Source organism: Camelus bactrianus, chromosome 29 (genome assembly GCF_048773025.1).
Source record: "Camelus bactrianus isolate YW-2024 breed Bactrian camel chromosome 29, ASM4877302v1, whole genome shotgun sequence".
NCBI classification, from domain to species: Eukaryota; Metazoa; Chordata; class Mammalia; order Artiodactyla; family Camelidae; genus Camelus; species Camelus bactrianus.
The window spans coordinates 1,104,750-1,126,550 of record NC_133567.1 but is presented as its reverse complement, the minus strand read 5'-3'; the positions used below and the strand labels follow the sequence as shown (position 1 = coordinate 1,126,550).

The 21,801-nt window shown below is 43.4% G+C and overlaps 1 protein-coding gene across 4 annotated transcripts in view; it reads right to left on the bottom strand.

Moving 5' to 3' along the window:
- SPIDR (scaffold protein involved in DNA repair) overlaps positions 1-21,801 on the bottom strand; it is a 258,048-nt gene that overhangs the window by 91,829 nt on the left and 144,418 nt on the right. For all 4 annotated transcript variants that reach the window (XM_074355057.1, XM_074355055.1, XM_074355056.1 and 1 more), the window contains exons 9-10: positions 5,302-5,497; positions 3,729-3,940 (exon numbers count right to left, since the gene is read on the bottom strand). In XM_074355057.1, the coding sequence (XP_074211158.1) occupies positions 3,729-3,940; positions 5,302-5,497 (408 nt within the window). The remainder of the gene's footprint in view (positions 1-3,728; positions 3,941-5,301; positions 5,498-21,801) is intronic.

Genomic DNA, 21,801 nt, shown 5'->3' with positions numbered 1-21,801 from the left:
TGGGCCCCTGACTGGCCCATGCACCCTGATGGCACTGCCTTCTCCCTCCTGTCGAGGACCTTTCTTGAGGCTCCCTCTGCCGCACGCATTCTCCTTCATCTGCTTTCCACCCAACTCACACCCATCAAATCACAAATATGTTTGTGTTTAACTGTTTTGTGTGGGACACCCTCAGCAGACCGCACTCCACAAGTACAGGACGGTGCCTGGCTTCGCCACCCAGGCAGACCCAGAACCCGGCCCAGAACAATGGTGGGTTTTTTTTTTTCCCCTGAGTGAAAAGAGGAAGAAATATAAGACTATAGACTGAAGGAAGGGTCAAAAGATGAAAAGAGAGAACAAAGCATCAAGGTACAGAGAAAGGAAAATGTGCCTTTTCCCTGAGTTCAGCTCAAGGAATTTCCATAAAACTAAAATGCAAGATAACTAGAAAATAGTTAAAAAGGAAAGGTTTTGTCCAAACACATGACCACTAAGCAAGTTCTATGAATACAGTGCCCTCACAAAAGACTAACTCTCCCATAATAAATGTTTCTGCAATGACAGGCTAGAAAGAACGTGCATCTCTTGAGGGAGGAAATTAAACATTTGAACCAAAGTCAAATATCTCCAGAAGAAAGGAAGTGAAGACGTCAGAAGGGGAGGGAGGAAGGCAGCGTTTCAGGCAACTGCTGTGGACTGGGAGCAAGGCCGTTCAGTGCAGACTCTGCTGCTTCGGGGAGGGAGTCACCAGGGACCCACTTAATTTTCTTTGCCTCATTTTCCTCCACTATAAATTATCCCCAAGACCAGTGCTCCCTTTGGGTTAAGAAGGCCTGTGGTCTTATTAGTCACACAGGTGTTTACTACTCACCCAACAGCAGTGGGTCCAGATAGAGGTGAGTTCTGGCTCTGAGCAGACTGCTTTGCTTGATTAAGTTTAGGGAGCATCTTCCGGATTGGTGTTTTGTTACCTTTGATTTTAGCTGATTTATAAAACTTACGTTTGTGTTTGTTACTCTGACCTACAACATCTTAAGAAGAAACCAAGTAGAAATGTCTTCTTCAATAGCTTGAGTTAAAGAAAGTCACCCAGAACAATGGACAGGAGACTCTAAAATATTGTATTTCTGAAATCTAAAGTATATTTTTGATAGAATTTCATGGCTCAGACGACATGAGCTTTTTGACAGAATCTATCTGACCCTCTTTCAGGCCAGGCAGGCCTCAAATAAATTTCCTTTAACTTCAAAGCTAACAAAAATTGGGCTGTCTGCTGTCGGAAGATGAGCCTTTACTGATCTCATCAAACAGACTGAGACAGTTTGCTCAAGGTGCCAAGTGAGACATAAAACTCAACTGCGGTGCTTCATCAGGAACCATCAGGCCCGGCCTGGGCAGGAGCAGGGGTCACTGTGGCAAGAGTCTCGTAAGACAGAGTTCTTTCTCTTTGTACAAGCCTTCATTTATTCCAACATGGTACCTTCTGGCTCTTGAGGAAAAACACACAATAAGCAGAGTACTCTTCAGTTCACTGATGGTTAGAAAGTTCTTTGGGGCCAAGCAGGTAACGCAGGGGACGGCAGGCTCCCCCAGGCCCCATCGCCCAAAGCTACCAACGGGCAGGAATCGCAACGCAAGTAGAAAAGGCTATTCCAGGCGACATGCCCCAGTCCCCTGATGGTGCTTCCTCCCTGCTGTGTTGCACATGCAGGGCCACGGCAGGACACATGCGCCAAGTGCTTTCCACAGACACGCCTCACATACACCAGCAGAGACGCCGCAGAGAGCTAAGTGTGACGCTACTTCTGTCTGAATAGGACTTGTCAATGGACAGCCTGACAATTACTATAGCAAAGTAATCTAGACAAAACTACTGATCAGTTATACAATAAGACCTTTTTGTACCCAAAAGGCATCCCAGAAGCCTCATCCTCAAACCCAAGGCCACAGAAGTTACTTTTCTGCACAGTCCACTCAGCTCCTCATGGCTGGCTTTCCAGGATGACTTGACCCCCAGATCAGCTGTAATCTGAACACAGCTTGGTTCTAAGTCAATTTCCTCCCCTTTCTTTTGGCCCCCAATATTCTCCACAACCCTGTCATTTGGGGATTCTATATCTCATTAGTTTTCCTTTTGTCCACCTGCACAACGTCAGCAGGCAAGAACCTCTTTGAGGCCCAGCGTCCTTATCCGTGAACTGGGATGAATGTCCTCCAGCCCATTTTCAACCTCACATGGGCAACAAGAAGTGCACTTGTTATGTCCGAGTAGCTGAAGGCTGTTTTCTTTTTTCTGAGATTCGCACCCAGCCTGCCGCCAGCCTGCTGTGAGCAGTCTCACCCGACACGCCCGGGGTTTCTAAGGCACAAACCCAGAACACTCATGTGCGACTGTGGCCACAGATCACCCTCCAATTTCTTCTCTTTGCTCACAAGTGAAACAGGAGCCGGGCAACAGCCTCTCGTCGGCTCCATCCTGAGGCTGTCGCTGGCGCAGCCCTGCCCACTCCAGACCCCTTCTCTGAAGCCTAACATGGTCACGGACCACAAAGAACCTAAGACAAAACCTGTCTAACCTCTGAAGTCCCAGGTAATTCTGTTTAGACTGACCACAAATTTAAGTCCTGCAAAAAACTGGTCCACAACTACAAGATATGTTAAAAACCTAGAGACTGATACAATGGTTTCTCACACACACACATTCCAAACAAAATAAAAATAAACGTTTTCTGTAACTCCAAATGAAACAGTCTCTAGCTCTACACCTGAGGGGGAGCTTGTGAAATTCACAGTACTTTAAAGTAAACTGCTCTTCCCTGGAGGATTCATGACTAACACGGTGGGGTGTCCCGTCCTCCTCCTGACCAGCGTCAGAGGCACCAAACGGGAGGAGGATTGTGAATCATTATTTCCTTAACCTGTGTTTTCTTAATGGGAGACAGAAAAGGGACTGTCCAATGAACTGGTACCTCCAGTCTCTTATAATCAGTCCTACTGCTTCAAGGGCAACTTAACTTAGAAAGAGAACCTCATACCCTCTGACGCAGATAAACTCTCAGTCAGCGCTATTTGTCCACAGCAATTTGAAAACACATAAAATCAGGAAGAGCCTAAATCTGAGTAGAAAAGGTGCCACTCCCACGACCTGCTGGAGCAAGGTACCCAGGACCAGAGGTTTGGCTCTTGCTCTCTGGCCATCCAGCTGCACTGTCCACCAAGGGAGCCACTGTCCATGTGGGGCTACTTAAAATTAAATTATTAAAATCAAATCAAATCAAATTTAAAACATAGTTCCTCGGCCCACCAGCCGTATTTCCTCTGTGGTCAGCGGCCACCTCAGTGTCAGGGCAGGAGGCAGCATCCCTGTCCCTGCAGAAGTCCTGCCAGGAGCGCTGATGCAGACTCAGCACTTGCAGGGCCACGTACGTACTCAGGCCTCTGAGACACAAAATGACAAGCACTGCAGCAGTCTGCCAGGAGGGCAGCCATGCCTCGGCTTCTTGAGAACCCCACCAGCTGTTACTTTCAGTAACACGAACCATTAAAGGTAAAGTGAACGTGACAAACTTTTTAGTAGGATTTTTTTATATAAATAAATAAACAGACAAAATCCTCTGTCATATACTGCGTCCCAAATTTTGATGCAAGAGAAAAAGCAACCAAACAAAAATGACCTGTGGCAAATGTGGCCAAGAAACTGCCCAGAGAAGAGCCTTCCAATTTCTCCACTGGAGCCTGTCACTCACCCAGCTCCGGGCGGGTCTTCGCCACCTGCCTGCTGACACCTGCAGGGAAGAGAGTAAACTCTCTGCACCACGACTCGGACCCCAGCACCTGACCAGGTGGCAGCTCCTTGGCTCTCGACCGCATCCAGCAGAGAATCCCTCAGGGGCGCTCGGGTGGGGACGTGCTGCTCTGCTTCTCCTGTGCCCTCGGCCGAGAGACCACCACCTATTACCTGGCAAGACAGGCAAAGGGAACAATTCCAGTCTGACTCATTTGGCCAGGGACACCCAGTAATTACGCTTCCGTGTTGTCCTCTCTGACTGCACAGGCCCCAGGGACAGATGAGAATACGAAGCACACGGCGTGACCTCATGTCTGCAGCAGAGGCTCAGCGAGCACAAGCCCAGGGGAGCCCAGGGGACAGCGGATGCACAGCCCATCTCAGGTCTTTGAAAATACACAGGAAGTCCTGTTACTAAAACACCTTGTTTTATGAGGACGTCATCCCGATGGGACAAAGTAAACAACATAAAAGAAGGACCAGGGTTACGGTGAAGAGCCCACCATGTACAGTCTCGAGCCAGCACTCTGCAGGCGCGTGTGACTAAGAAACACTGCTCCGTCCAGAAGTGTCTTTGTGAGGTGACAGCACCTTGAGTGCTGGGCTGCTACGTTCCAGCACTTTCTGTGTGTGCTGTGCCCACACAACAACATGTCTATGCTCACAGCCATGGAGGCGGCCGGTATCATTACCACTGTTCTCCAGATGAGCACGGTGAGACAGAGGAACTGAGTATCCTGCCCAAGGCCCCCCGCAGAAAGTAGGCGCCCAGTTCCAAAGTCCACATTCAACCATTTAGCTACATGGCAGCCTCCCTGTCACTGACAGGGGCCAAAGACATAGCTCGTGAACTGAGTATCACACGGCTGTTTAAAACTGCACTTTGAGGCAGGGGAGCACTTTGAAGCGTTTCTACCTCTGTTAATGAAATTGATTACCGAGCCCTCCTTCTCGTACAATCCTCCAGACCCTTACTCTGATAGTCAAAGCAGCTTCCTCTTAATCCACACGCACAAAAGAGGAAGAGTTCCTTATTTCCTCACGCCACTGGTCAGGGCCAGGGTGCCCTTCAGAGCTGCCCCAGGCACTCAGGGACCCAGGCGGGTGCCCTGGAGTCACAGGCACGCAGAGCCTGCAGCAGTCCCGGCAGTGCCCTCCGCGCCTGTGCAAGGGAGGCTGAGTGGTTCCCCAAGTTCATCTTGGCAGATGATCACAGCTCAGGGCCAGTAAAATTCCAAAAAGCAATCTCCACTGTATAACCTCAAGTTTATGCAGCTCCTTTTACCGCAAGGGACACAGATGTCATGAAAAAGAAAAACATGATTTTTTTTAATAAATAAAAAATTCTTAGGGAATTACAAAAACAGAAAAAAAAAAAAGAAAACTTATATTTTAATGAGTTAGAATAAAGATTACATATATATTTACTGAATATTTGGAGGGGCCATCGGTGAACACCTCTATAAAATAATAGTCTTTAAACACAATATTATTACAAAGCAAAAAAACCCTGTAAGTCGATGATAGTTTACCTGGCTTTCAGGTGAGTTACTTGTTAGGCTCTTAAATTTAAATGTCTGAGCCAAAGTGATGCTTCTTTTTGGAAGGGGTGTGTCCCGACCGTGTGCTTCACGTGCTGTTTTTGAATCTTCTTTGGCAACAACTTTCTGACAAAAATAGGTATTCAGAATCACAGGGCAGCTTCCATTTGGGACAATAAGCTTTTGCCTGGAAAAGGGAAAGAAGCACAACAGTTTATTTGCAATGCTGGGTGCCTCAGGCTCCCACCGAGTCACAGACACAAAAGGCAACGACTCGCTGGTGTGGATACAACCAATCACCCCCAGTGACTGACGCCCTCTCACTGTCGGGGTGTCTGGCTCCGTGAGTCAGGAGTGGGTAAGGAGGAACAGCAGGGCCCCAGCTGGGGGCCCAGGGGGATGTGCAGGGTGCCTGGCACCGAAGAAAACCTTGTTGACTAGGAAGACCCTCAGACACTTCACGACCTCGCCTTTCAGAGAACACGACGCCAACTCCCCCTCGTTGTCCAGCAGGCATGTCACTCAAACGTCCCACGTCCAAGGAGAGATAGAACAGATCACGTCCTCCTGGTCCCTCTCAGACTGTCTGATGCTCATTCCTCAAACAGGTAGTGCTGCTTAACATGAAGAAAGACTGGGGACTCCCATCCCACTTCTCCTGTTAGCACAACTGATGGGCGAAACGGAAGGCGAAGCTGGGAGGGGAGGGAGGAAGCTGATCGGCCAGGACCCAAGCCACACACAGTGGCATGATCCCCAGGTTTTCTCCTTACACCCTGGAAACAGCATTGGTGCAGACAAAAATGCCCGAGAGCTCAGTCTCCAACCAGAGACAGGGATGGGGCAGCCCAGTGAGACAGAAAACTTCTAGGATATCACTGGTCTACTCTCAGCAAACATCACAAAAACCGTGACCCTCTGCCACATATGCCAGCAAAGGGCAATGGGGCCCCAGGTATCCCACCCCCCTTGACAGGGTGACGAGGAGTCTCTGCAGCCCAGGCGGGCTGGTGGGAGTGCAGGTGGACTGGGTGCTAGGACTGTCGCCTCACACACTCCGTCACACTGAGGGACCCAACTCCTTCACTCCCCACCCCCTGGGGTAGAGATGGAGCAGGCCTGGCAGAGCCTGGACTTTTGCCACCGCCCAGCAGCGCCAAAGCCACTCCACACCCTCCTCCGCCTTCCCACCACGCTGGGAGCAGTAACAAGGCGAATCCCCTCCACCAGATGCTAGCAAGCCGCAGCCCCTACACTTCCCTTCTCAAAGCAGCGTCAGACAAAGCCACTAACATTGGTTCAGATAAATAAGATCCAGAATCTCATCTCATAACATCCAACTTGCACAGGCTGCCCTCTAAAATCTGTTGTAGTGAGAAACAAGGAAAATCTCTCCTGAATGAAAAAAAACAACCATGAATAGATACCAATGTTGAGAAGACACAGATGTCAGGATTATCTGACAAAGATTTAAAAGCAGCCATTACAAACACACTTTAGTGAGCAATTACAGGAGCACTTGAGACAAATGAAAGAACAGAAGTCTCAGTAAAGAAACATAAGGCCTGGGCAAAGACACAGATTTTTTTTTTTAATGGAAAAAATAGAACAAAGAAATAAAATTACTGAAATAAAAAACTCACTGGCTGGATTCAACAGCAGAATGAAGGGGGCAGAGAAAAGAATCAGTGAACTTGAAGAAGGTGAACTAAATGAACAGAAATCACCAGATACAAACAATAAAGAAAAACAGATCAAAAACCAATGAACAGAACCTCAAGATCTGTGAGAAGGAAGAAGGAAGAAATAAAAATAGATACAGGTAAACACAATGGGGTTTCCTACTCTTGTTGAATTTTTGAAATTGTATTTGGAGTTAAAGCAAGAATAACACCGTCTGACATGGTTCTAAATGTATGCAGAGGAACTATTTAACACAATCGTGTTATAAATGAGAACAGTAATGGGATATATTGATATCTGTATATAAAATGTATAATTATATTACATTTATAATTGTGTGTGCTATTTCTAAATTCCCAGAGTAGGCTTCCTGCAATTTCCTTTTTATCCAAATAAACCCAACATGGAGGAACAGTTTATTTCTGTTTCAAAGTGGACCATAAAATACATTAAAGATGAATTCATGGGATAGTATAAAATATGAGAGTTTCCTCTATAAACCAGAAGTGTAACTCTCTAGACAAGCGTAAGCCTCTGACCTGACCATTTCCTTTTTTGAGGAACAAGTCACTGGAAACAGCAATTTAAAGAAAGAACCACCACATTTCTGGCAGTGGTTGTAAACTTTATTTTCAAGGCACAAATCCCATACTTTTATTCAGTAACAAAAATTCTGCTGAAACTGAACAGAAAATGCAAAGAGGGCGAACAAGCAGGAGGAGTAGCAGGGTCTGAAGTCAGGCTGATCCGGGCTGGGATTTAAGCTCTGCTCCCTACTGTATGCTTTGTCTCCATCAAACTACTTCAGTGTCCTGAGCTATAACTTCTTCAAGTCTGTAAGGGAGATGGTGCCTACCGAGTGCTGTTACTGTGAGATTAGATACCTATATTCAAACATACAATCCACACACGGAGACACGTAACTACAATGCTTGGAGTACACACTAGCTTTTGTTTAAAATAGTACCTAAAATACTAGCAATTTCTAAAATTTCTAGAAGTTAATAATTTTTCCAATGCAACACAGGGTATCTTGGAAAAATTTAGTTTTCTCTGGGTTCACGGTAGTACATCCACCTCTGTACACAACTGGGTAATTAAAGGTCTTAAAAATGTTCATACACTTTTACTCAACAAAGTCATTGCCCCAGACCAGTGAGATGATCAGAGATGTGGAGAAAAACACTTACACATAAAAATATTAGTCACACTCATTTATCAAATGAAATACACGAAAGAATCTAATTTCTAACAGAAATTAGAAAAGTAAATCATCCAACAGCTATACAAATGAAAGCACTAAAAATCCTAATTCAAAAAAATGTATTTAATAACATTGTGGGTGAAGCTCTTGCTATATTGTTGAATTAGAGAAACAGACTCAGACCTGTGTGAACTATGAGACCCCAAGACGGTAGGACTGTATATTACTAACATAATATTCTCACAGGGAAAAAGTGCTGGAATGAACTGCACCAAAAAATTAAGCAATTTATCCCTACATGAAAGATTATATATAGGTAATTTTTCATTTTCTTCTTTGTATTACTGTGTCTTTTTCCCACAATGAAAATGCACTATTTAATAGATATAAATAAGAACTTAAAATAATCCTTTCTTTATTAATGAACTGCCTTATTACTTGGATAAACTAAGCAAAAATCACTTCCTGTGACTAATTCAAATATGCCCAAACTGACCCAACTAGTAAGAGTCAACATGTTCCCCATCCCTTCCCTCCCTCAGCATCCCAATTCTGTCATGTCTTCCTCCCTCTCTCCCTCCCGAGTTATTTACCTTCCACACACCCACCCATCCAACCCGCCCAACTAGCTGAGAGTCAGCATGCCCTCATCCTATCTCTTCCTCAGCATCCCAGTTCTGTCACTTGTCTACCAGTCTCTGACTCTGGATTTATCCCATGACAGTACCATCTCTACCAAGCTGGCTGGAGTCTAGCACTCAGAAGGAGGCTGTCATCTTTCAGCTACGCTGTCCCACTGAAGCATGTTCCACTAGGTAACAGCTCAATGTTATGCCTGGGCTTCCTATACATGTGGTTTCTGGTAAAGGGTTACACCTGTTCTAGTCAATTCAGTTTCTTGAAAATGAGAAATGGAAATCTTTACAACAGAGCCAAATATATGCGTTCACAGTGCAGTGCACAGTACAGACAGGAACCAGATGCCTTAGTGTCAGTTATGACTGGTCTCTGTCTTCAAGGATCATTCCGCACTGTTACAGGCATCTCCGTAACATTTAGGTAAAAACCTAACATACTTACATATTGCCAGCACTACTTTTTTCCAGGCCAATCTTAAATCTTTATCTTACAGTCTTTTATCTCCTAGTGTGATTCCAGAACAGAAATTTTCAAACTTTACCATGAATCAGAATCACAGGCTTGTTAAAACACAGACTGTTGGGCCCCACGCCCAGAGTTTCTGATTCAGTAGGTCTAGGGTAGTGCTGCCTCATTTGCATTTGTAACAGATTCCAAGGTGATACTGCAGGTCCCACCACCACAGTTTTGAGGATTACTACTCTAGAAAACACACATGACTATTACACCTTCCTAACTTTACTCAAGTGCCTAGCATGCCTCTCAAGTTCACCCTTTTTAGCTACAAAACACCTGTTTCACCGTGAGGACTTCGCCTAAAGGGCAGGAAGTGTCTCAGGGAGCTTTCTGGCTTTGCCAGAACCTGTAGGAAAGCAGCTCTTCCTCCTCTGAGTCCATCACGTCTAGAGAGCTATGGGATGTTAACGCTTTAACTTGCTGACATGGAAGACCTCGCTTTTTCTCTCCAAATTAACAATAAAGCTCTCACCCCATGCAGCAGGGCAAAGGAGATAAAAATTATACCTAACATCTCTGAACTCACAGCTCAAATGATCCACAGAAAATTACAATCTGACCAACAATTTTCCTCACTTGACTGAGTTAACAGAGCCTCCCTCACATCTCATCCTCAGTGTCACAAGTCAAGTGGGTAAGTAACACATTTTTTTTAGAAACTTGCAGTACACCATTCCACGCTTCTTTCTAGGTACAAAAATTGTGTTCAGAGAAGCAGTTTGGTACAGCAGGTAGAACAGGAAAGTGAAGTCTAGAGATTTGGGTTCAAGTCTCAGTTCTGTCACTTAGAAGCCAGATGATCTTGACTGCATCACCTAAGTGAGCAGAATCCTTTCTGTGCTATATAGAAGAGTAACAGCATTTATGCTAGAGCATTTTAAGGCAACAATGGATATGAAAGTATTTGATACATTAAAATGGTCTACATAAATGATGTATATTATTCTTCAAAGACCTTGGCTATATAAAAATTAGTCATCCTAGAGAATTTTCAAATACTATTGTTGCAGAAAAACGTGTTACAGCCCGGCGTTACAGCTCAATTGTGACAGCAACCTGGATCTGGACAACAGACCAAGCAGCTCTCGAGAGTTGAAGAACTCAGGTTTATTACGCCAGCAAGCCCACACGAACTAACACTTCAAGCTCTGGACCCCGTCTGTAGGTTTACACAGGCCATTTATAGGCTGCCAGTTTTACACTTTGCAACATCATATGCAAATAAAGTACAACAGAAGTTGACCAACCAGGAATAAGCTTTGTAGAAATAGACCAATCATGAGTGAGGCTCCATGCAAATGAAGTACTACAAATGGACCAATCAGAAGTTATGGAAGTGGACCAATCAGAAGTGAGAGTAATAACCAATCAGAAGTAAGAGTAATAACCAATCACAAGTGAGAGTAATAACCAATCAGGAGTGACAGTAATAACCAATCAGAAGTGAAGGAAAGTGAGCTCAGGGAACCAATAGAATTCTAGGTGTAAGTTAGCCGCTTTAGAGGCAAAAAGTGAGATAAAGCCTTTGGGCCAGGGAACCAGAGGCCAGTGGGAAGAGAACAGCGGCCCTGCCTAGGGGTCCTGCCAGTCTTTTTATGGGGCTTTCCGCCTCACTATCTTTCCAGTAACAAATCATTTAAAATAATTTAAATGCAACTGAATGCTATTTAAACAAACCAAAAAATTATGCTTTTTTTATTACCAAAATTGAGAAATCTTGGCATATCATTTGTAACCAGAAATATATGATTTTCCAAATAGACAGGTGTCAGGGCCTACTTCAGCTCTAGGGTGTCTGGCCAGACCTCAGTGTGGGGACCACTTTCAAAGAAAACGGAAACTTAGAAACAGAGGTGAAGGGACAACACCCAAGACAAGCAAGGATTCAGCGGCGGCAACTGGACTTTTACTTTCGCTTATCCTCACTGGGGCTGTGGGAGAAGAAACTGGCTCGGACCATGCTGAAGAGTCGCAGCAGTCAAGACAACTAAGCTTGTTCTGTTGTCTAGCTTTTTGACTCCAACTGAGATAAAAAGTTGATTAAAAGACCCACTTTATCAAGAAATACCATGGTAACCATTCACATGAATAAGTTAATAAACTGCAAATAGATTCAGATCACTAAAAACGAATAAATGCATAAGGTAATAGCATTCTTTAAAAGGAATTTTAGTAATAGTCAGCATATATCCACAATATAGGTCATCTCAACAAAAGCTGACCATGTTCATATGTAAAAAAATGTTTTAATGGTTTCACCTTTTGACTTCACAAGGAGAAATAAAAATTGAGATGACACAATAAAATATGACAGACTACAGTATTTGAATAGTGTGTACCTAAAATAGAAAAGGAGACAGACGAATTGAAACATGTTCTTCTAAAATCCACAAAATTTCCCAAACTGAAATTTTAGTACAAAATTTGCAAAATTCAGAACAAAAGTATTCACACTAAATGACAAAGGAATTTGGGAAGACAATGATCACAAAAAAGCTGAAGTTGACACTAACATAAAAGAACTAGTAAATTAAGTTCAAGAAATACTCTCCATCCAAGTCACAAAGCCTATGTTTAATTACCACAAACAGACCTTAGTCCAGCATCAACCAGGACAAACCTCAGTCAAACTAGGTAAGTGTGCAAGACTGGTTAAAGAAAATGTTTTTATTTATAAAAGGAGTAAGAACCTTCTGGGATCACAACTGTATTTTACAGAAGAAGTGAACTTCTCCTGAATGGCACAGCTTATTTCCACAAAGAAATGAGGACAAACAAGAACAGCAGAAACCTCAGAGCATCACATGGCAACCAGAGCACAGCAGAACCACAGCAGGCATATCACACGCTGAAATCACACCACCAGCCAAGGTGAGCCTCCCCAACCCGTGAGACACTACAGTGACTAGAGCCGATTTCTGACTGTTAGAAAGTGAGACTGTGCTCCTGAAAAGGAAAACTTGCCCTCAGACTCTACAGCTATCTGAAGGCTTCAGTCCTTCAGTCCTTTGTTTCTCCTCTGACTTGCTCCTGCTCCCTCCTGCAGACTTGGTCCTCCTGACAGTGTGTCCTCCAGAGAGCTGCTTGGCTCTGGTCCCACAGACGTGGCTGCAGAGGAGGAGTGTCTGGCAGGGCCTCAGACTGCTGTTTCGGTGGAGGGACGGATTCCTGGAGCTTCCTGCTCTGCCATCTGCCCTGATTTCACTCCAAAAGAGAGGACACCTCCTGGGCACAAAAGAATTGGCTCATTTTATAGCAGAGTCCAGAGGGACTATTTAAAATGAAATGCTTATTTCTTTGGAGGAAAACACACAGAGATACAAACTCTTCAAGCAGTAAAATGTGGGGGCTGCTGTAGACTTAAGAATGGATAGATTACACCAAGACATACAGAAAGGGAGGACAGGAGAGCAGCAAGAAAGAAAAGTTGTTTTATCTGATTGTGAAAATCATAAATGGCCATTCTAGATAACTTGGGAAAGTTAGGAAAGTAGAAAGAAGGAAAAAAAATCATTAATAGGTAGACAGTCATATGAGAACGCCGGTGTAAAAGCAATTACACTGGGCTTCCTCGACATCTGTCTCTGAGCAAGCCCAGGAGATTACTAAGGAGTCTGAACTCCCTGGCTGACACTGGAGGGCTTCTCAGGGAAGTGAGACTCCCAAGGGACCCGCCAGATGCAGGAAGGGCTGCAAGGTGGATGAACTAAAGAGGGCAGTGTGGCTGCCTGGACCCCAAAGAGGCAGAGCGGAGCTCCACATGGCTAACTTGAGGCTGCCAGAGAGCCCTGACCCATCAGTGGAGATGAGCCTGCCCACTGGCTCTCCAGTACTGGGTGTGAAAAGACAGATTTGGAAAGGATAATCAAGACTGTAACAGTATCCAATAGGTACAAGAGCAGCAGTCCCTGACAGGAGACCCGTGCAGGTCAGAGTCCAGAAGAGTGCTCACAGCAGGGGAGTCATGAAAGGCTCTTCAGTGCAGCCACCAAGAATGACCCCTTTGATAAGATCGGCTGCAGTTGTGTCAGCTGTGTGGCCTGTCAGCAAAACATAAGCAAAGACACTTTACCACTTTGAGAGTTTTATCTACGCCTATCTCCCCCAAGGGAAATAAGCATTTCACTTTAAACAAACAACTATATATTAAAAGTTACTCTTATCAGAAGTTGGTTACATAAAATGAAATCAACGACTACAATTTCTGTTTGCACTTGGGAAAGTCAACCTGATCAGAAAGAGAAAACTTGGATTTGGGTCCCAGATGGACGATACAAGATGCTACCATGCAGTTTTTTCTATGAAAACTTCTTTCATAATTTACTTCACTTTATTCCTTCACAAAGCGAGCCAGACCCCACGAACATGGCATTCTATCCCAGGCTCTTCCAACCCACTCCAAACAAGCACGGGGATGGTGTCACTGTGACCCCTGTCTCCCGGAGAACAGGTTTCACCAACTGTCAGGACCACCGTCCCTCAGCAGAACATACCATCGTTTTTCTGCACCGTCATAGACATTTTATAGATGGGGAAGCGGAGGCACAGGACAACCAGGTGATGGTCACGGGGGTCCCGGAGCTACACAGGGCGCCTGATCTGTACACAGCAGCTGCTTCCATGGAGCACACATGTTCACGTTAACTGAGACAGTCATGTCCAGGCAGAGTAAAACTATTTTTAAAAAGTGTAATATGCAGTTTTAGTCAGCACACTAGAACATAGGTACACGTGGCTAACTGCAACACATTTTTCAGTACTGAATTGTTATTATTCAAAAAATCTATATAATTTAAAAATATCCACTATTCATACAAGTGACTTTTTTCACCTGTTTACACCCAAATCACTTTTATTTTCCTTTTATATTATACAGCTAATCATTTCAAGGGACACTCCATGGTAAACGAGTGCCAGACTACATGAACAAACAAGAGCAAACATTCCTCAGAGACTAAAACAAACCACGTCTCCAGCAACCACAAAGGATATTAAAATCTACAGAGAAGACACACCAGTGCGTATCTCACTGCTGGGTACAAGGTTAGTGTGGAGTTCAACTCCTCCTCAGGCTTAGAAACAGCAGAGCTTGTGCTTATCCAGAGCTCGGTTTGTAAGACAATGATCATCTACGGTTTCTGAGTGTGACGCTGATTTGCCATTATGTGTTGGTATCTGACTGGAATTAAGACATTGTGGGACTTTTTTTGGGGAAAGTAACTTTTGCTTGAGCTCAAGACATAATATTCACATTTGCATGATATGAATACTTGTATCAAAGTTAAAGAAACGAGCTCTGTTTTTAAGAATATTAGAAATTCATTCAGAGAAACAGAAGAATCAAAGTAAAGTATAACTAACTTCTTTTAATCAAATAAGTATTCAAAAGTTTGGTACATATCTTGCTCTACACTGGAATTTGACACAACCAGTTTCTGAGCTGCCTCCAATTTAGGAAGTAACCAAACACAGGCACAGATCTGCCACTGTTTAGACAATACTTAGACACCATTCCTCAATGTCTGCCATTTGCAGTCTCCCTACACTGCCTTTCTGTTACCAGTTCAAAGAAGAGAAGCAGTGCTGGCCTGGACAGGGACCCTCTCAGAGAGGCATAAAGACCTGACTCGGTGCTCAGGAATGTTTCTCCAACTCATTACGAAATGCCTGCCTCCAGATACCAGCTTCTTTCCTTACCCCCGGCCTCTCCACTGCCATGGACCTACATCCACAGCATCTGAACTTGGAGTTAAAGTTCTTTTTCTCCGAGAAATAATGTTATAAATGTGGAATAGAGGAGCTGCAGTTCCATTATCAGTAAAATGCGAGAATGCATCAGTGTGAAACAGACTTTTGGGAGCTAGCCTGGGAACGGAGCCATGATTTCTCTCACTGTTCTTTGCACAAATGCAGTCCAAGTTCTAAGAAAGGAACTTTTGGGAAACAACCCATTCAACTTTAGGGTGTGTACTTTGGGTTCAGAAACTAATAGGTAGCAAGGTCAGGGACATGCAAACGCTCTAATTTAAGCTTAGTAAGTTTTATTCCTACCACTATAATTACCTGTGCTTTCTAGTCCTAAACATTCACCTACAAGTTTACATTACAACATGCAGCGCGGGCATCCTCTGAGAATATCTACCCACAGGACTTCATTCAAGTACAGTACACATGTGTTACTGTACACATGTGTTCCAGAAAACAACAGCCAGGAATTCTTCAGCCCAAATATCTAGGTCCCAGATGACAGTTCTGGCTTGAAAGGCTGCTCACCCTGCAGCCAGAGCACGAGACGGGACTCAGGGTCTCCCCCGGACAGAAGCCAGTGAGGGCAGAGTGGTGGAGGCAGGCTGGGAATCCTCAAGGGACAAGCACTGTGCAGAACGACCCCGAGACCCACACACACCCATACAGCCCTCTCGGAACCATCCGGAGGTCAGCCTGCCTCTGGATCACAGCCGTGGCTCTGCACTTGAGGTCACCAGGCCTACATGTTCCATTTTATTAGCTGTGCTCTCTGGTCCGGCAGAGATGAAAAGCTCCCTGGTTGACAAGAGATGATGTAACAGGAGTGGGTGTGGCCTTCAGGGAGCTTTAGTAAGGGGCTACCTGTGTGAAGTCACATAAAACTCATGACCATGCCTGAGCCATCTCTACTTGTCTAAGAATTTTGCTTCTATACCTCCATTCAGTTCTCATAACAACCCATCAAGGTGCAGAGCGAGCTGTTACATTCTTACGTGACAGGTGAGAACTGCGCCTGACTGCTTTGCTCTAAGAGACGTGTCGTGTTTTCTGCACACTACTGTTACTTTTCCCAAATGGAGAAACACTCACATGCACAGAGTGCCTTGATACCCAACCCCTCAAGAATGTCTCCTGGTGCACTGAGAGGAGACAGGCTATCCTCAGAAAACCACAGGCCTCTCTTCATGAGGAGGCAGCAGCAAAGTTCAAACAATGCACACGGGCCGACCTCACACCAATGCAATGTGTGTCAGGCAGGATCCAAGCCCAGTGTACCCCAGCTGCCGAGAGTACAGAATGTCCCACCACGCTACTAAATGGGGAAAGGACCAAGTCATTACCAGACCACATCATTGCAGGGAAGCACCCATCTCCCCCATTTCCTTCTGGAGAATGGACTCATTTCCCCAGTGAGATGCTGGTGATATGAAAGACTGGAGGGACATCTATTTTTTTTTCACCTCACTTGGCGTGCTAGACACACAAGCATCCGTAGATACGTGCTGGATGAATTTTCCTCAGTTCTTTCCGAAAGTCATTCTCATTCTGGAATGGTTATTTCTTGTAATGGAGTGCTACAGCTGGATTCATTTCTAATATATTTTCTAGTTCCTTAGGAGTATATACAATGTCTTCTGAAATCTGTGCTTTAGGACAATAAAATAATGACCCTGAGGACAGAGTGGAGAAGGTCAAAGCAAAGAAGAAATAAAAGATAAGAAAAAGGGAACTGATTGTATCACTTGTTTACTTACAAGCCTCTGGATAAGCTCACAACCATCTGAGGTTTCTAGACCAAGGGCTGGAAGACAGGAACCTGGTATTTCTGAACTATCACAACGATGGAATGTATGCATTTGAAATTTAACCCGGGCAACATGTATTTCAACACAAAGTACAGTCAGGATATTTATTTATTTATTTTTATTTATTTGAGTGAAGGTAGGTAGATTTATTCTGAGAGATACATTGAAAGGCAAAAGAAAGGCCACGAGGTGTGGGGGTTGGGCGCTCAGATGAAAAGTAGGTACACACTCCTTAGACAGAATGTGGGCCATCTCTGAATAGGGAGAGAGAGGGGCTGCCAGGATATTTAAATACACAGAATGGAGTAATTCTAGTTGTTTCTTAAAATAATTTAAATCAGTCCTTTTATCATTTTTACTAAAACAAATAGAATAATGTACAAAGTTGATGTTTTAAGCTATTTTCTTCCCCTCTTTATGTTCATGTGCAGTCGACCTAAGCAATATATACATATAAAAGGATTAATTTAACCTGTCTGTGTACCTAACCCTGTGTCATGAGCCTGTACTTTATCATGTCAATTACTGGGTTTTAATTTAAGGTAAAAGCAAAAGCTACCCCTTCTTGTCTTCCAATTAATAGCAGAAAAATAACAGGAAAATTTCTAAATATTTGGAAGCTAACTAACTAACTTCTAAAAAAATTCATGAGTCAAAGAGAAAGATAAGAACAAAAGTCAATGAAGTTGAAAATTTTTAAAAAGATAAAATCAATGAAACAAAGAACTGGTCCATGAACAAAATCAATAAAATTGATAAACCTCTAGCAAGACTGGCAAAGAAACAGAGGAGACACAAATTACCGATATCAGGAAGGAAACAGGGGACCTCACATAACTCTGCAGAAACCCAAAGGGCAGTAAAAGAACACTACACACAACTCTACATGTGAATGCAACATATTTGATGAGATGGACCAATTTCTTGAGAAAACACAAATTACCACAACTCAGAGAATATGAAATAATTACGTGACTAGACCTATAACTAGTAAGAAAATTAAAAATTTAATTTAAAAGCTCCCCAAAGTATGTCTCTACATCTGTACCTTCATTGGAGAATTCTACCAAATGTATGAAGACAAATTAACACCAATTCTACACAATCTATTTCCGAAAAGAGAAGAGGAGGGAACGCTTCTCAATCTGTCTCATGAAGCTAGAATCATACGGATACCAAAACAAAACAAAGACAATACATACACACACAAAAGGAAACTTACAGACCGAGATGCTTTATAAATATAGATGTGAAAATTTGTAACAAAGTATTAGCAAATAGAAGTCGGCAATAAGTAACAAAAAATTCACACACACACACACACACACACACACACACACACACACACATACACATACACACACAGCCTATGACCAAGCAGAGGTTATTCCAGGGATGCAAAGCGGGTTCAATATTTGAAAATCAGTCAGTCTAACTCACGATAACTGCTAAACAAGAAAAATCAAATGATCACAGGAATCAACACAGGAAAACCACCTGGTAAGACTCAACACTCATTGATGACACAAAGTCTCAGAAAATTGGAAATAAAGGGGAACTCTCTCAATTTGATAAAGATTATCTACAAAAAACCTACAGGTAATATTATACTTAGTGGAGAAAGACTACAAGTTTTCCCCTAAGTTGGGAACAGGCAAGGACATATGCTCTCACTCCTCTTTTCCAGCACAGCACTAGTGGCTGGAGTCAGTGCAGTGAGGCAAGGGGAGGAAATAAGAGGCACACAAATCGGAAAGAACACTTACTCTTTTCCTACTCGCAGATGGCATGACTACCTATGTACAAATTACCAAGGATTTTACCCCCCAAAATTCCAGGACGAACGAATGAGTTCAGCAAGGTTATAGGATGCAAAATCAACGCACAAAAATTAATTGTATTTTTATATACTAGCAATGAATGCATGGACACCCAAAGTTAAAAATACAATGCTATTTGCAACATCTAAGAAAGAAACGCTCCAGTGTAAATCTGACAAAACATGTATGTGTATATGAAGCTACAGACTGCTGATGAAAGAAATCAAAGAAGCAGACATACTGTGTTCACTGAAAGACTTCCGAGAGTAATGATACCAATTCTTCCCAAAATGATGTGTTTAACATAACTTCTATTGAAATCCCAGCAAGATTTTTCATAGATATAAAATTATTCTAAAATTTATATGGAAAGACAACATTTAACTACAACAGCTGAAATAGTTTTGAAAAAGAAGAATGCAGTGGTAAGAACTGATCTACCTGATTTCAAGACATTACATAGTCAAGAGTATATGGTGAGAGGGGAGGGTACAGCTCAGTGGTAGAGTGCATGCTTAGCATGCACAAGGTCCTGGGTTCAATCCCCAGTACCTCCATTAAAAAAAGGGGAAAAAAGATGGTACTGTCAGAGGGACAGACGCACGGCTCAATGAACAGAACAGAAAACTCAGGAAGAGACCCACACACATTAATTCAAGTTGTTTTTGACAAAGGTGCAAAAGTAATTCAATGGAGAAAAGACAGTCTTTCAACATACTGTTCTTGAGAAATTAGGCATCCACAGACAAAAAACAAACCTCCATATATGTGTCATATCTTATATAAAACAACACAGGGGAAAGTCTCTGGAATCTAGGGCTGGACACAAGATTCTTAAGCTTGGCACGAAGCGCACAATTCATAAAAGAACTGCTAACGTGGACTTCATTAAAGTAAAATCTATTTTGTTCTGTGTTAAGACCCTGTTGAGAGGATGAAAAGGTCAAGTAGATACTGAGATTAAGGACTCATATATCTAGAATATATTATGAAGCCTCAAATCGTAACAGTAAATAGCAAACAGTCCAATTAGAACATGGGCAAAAGACACACACACACACATTTCACCAGGCGAATACACGAGGGCAAACAAGCACGTCGAAAGATGCCCAGCGCCATTCAGTGAAATACACGTGTAAACCACATCAGCTGTCACTACACACACAGGTAAAATGAACACAGTGATAGCATGAGATACTGCTGCATATGTGGACAAACTGAGTCACTCACGCTGCTGGTGGGAATGTTTAATGTGCAGCCAGTCTGGAAGAGTGTGCAGTTCACTAAAAAACTAAACATGTAACTACTTAGGAGATCCCACAGTTACACTCCGGTATTCACCCTGGAGAGATGAAAGCACATGTTCACACCAACTGGTACACCAATGTGCACTTCCCTCACCGCAGCCAGATGCCCTAACCAGGTGGTCAGACAAGTGTGGTGCATCCACACAAGGAAAGGCTGCTTGGCAGTGCAAAGGAAGGGACTACTGACACAGGCAACAACTCAGAAGGATCTCCAGAGAATTATGCTGATGAAAAAGGCAACTTCATAAGGTTACACACTATGTGATTCCACATACGTAATGCTGTTGAAATGAGAAACAGTAAGAATGGAAAACAGATGAGCAATTGAAGGAATTAAGGAGGGGCGTGGTCAAAGGAGTGGGTGGTCCTACAAGACAAGTGAGGGAGCCCCGCAGCAGGGAGCTGTCCTGCATGGCGACTGCTTCAGTAACTCTGTGGTTTACACTCTTTGGCAGTGTGGCAAGACATTGCCCTTAGGAGAGACTAGATCTCTCTACTTTTTCTTACAGCCGCATGTGACTCTACAGTGATCACAAAATACCAAAGTTTTAATTAAAAATAAATTTTAAAAAGAAGGTACAAAAAATATAAGAATAAAACAAAGGATAGCAATCCAGGTTCATGCACAAAAAGGACTGCTGTGAAGGCTGAAGCGGTGCCTCCACAAAACCTTTTTGTCCCCCAATCCCTTTCACCCGCAGTTTTCAGGTACCACCTCTACCCTGTGCTTCTCCCAGCAGCTCCAGGCCTGCACATCAGTTGAAAGGTTCTGAAGCAGAGGAGAGACGTGATATGACTTTCATTTCAAAAAATCGCTCTGACCACCTTGAGAAAATGAGAAGGACAGCACGGAGCATCCGAGGGCAAGTTGAGCCTGCTCACCCCCAACCACCCACAGGACCCCTCGTCTGTGCTCACCAGCACCCTAGCCCACCCACCCTGCCCTGTAACTGTTCTGACAGTTAGGGCAGTACTGCCTACACAAAGTTCCTCCTAAGGAAATGATGAAAACTCTGCTTCAGTTTCTTGTTGAGATGTCTCTAGACCTGCATTTGGTAAGGAATGTGCTCTGTGTTCCAGCACAACACTGAGTACTTGTAACCAAGTTGACAGGGGTCTCCAGAATGCACACGGGCTCCTTTCAGGGAAGATCAGGTGTAGGTATGTAACCCACGTGCACTTGTACCTGTAAGCATAAACACGTTTTCTTCCAATAATTTTAATCACTGTGAAAATAAGACTAAATGACTATTTCAGAGCTTTTACTAAACGTTCAAGACCTGCTGTACAGCTAATTCTCAATGTTGCTTACATTAACATAAAGAAAAGTCATTTTAAGTACAGTATGTAAAAAAAATTCTTCTGCTCACTACATTTTAAAATTGTTTCAAAAACAGTATTATACCGAGGAGCCCAGGTCAGACTCTTACCAGTGGTGCCAGCTTGAGCAGGCTCCTCTCCTGTCAGAAAGGGGTGGTGACAGTTCCTAACTCTTAGGGTTACTGTGAAGGTTAAATGAGGTCTCTCATGCAAAGAATTCAGTACAAAGATGATTTGTAGCATGTTCTTTTAACAGTGTTAATTTAAATGTTAACTGTTAATTTAATTCTAACAGAATTAATTTCCATTACCTATTAATTCACCTAATAACTACTTCATGAATACCTACTATTTCCCAGACGCCAAGTTTCATAAGACAGTCCCTGACCTGAAGGTATCTACTCTCTAGGGACACTGGGGGAAAGACAAGACAGAAGAAAATCATCACA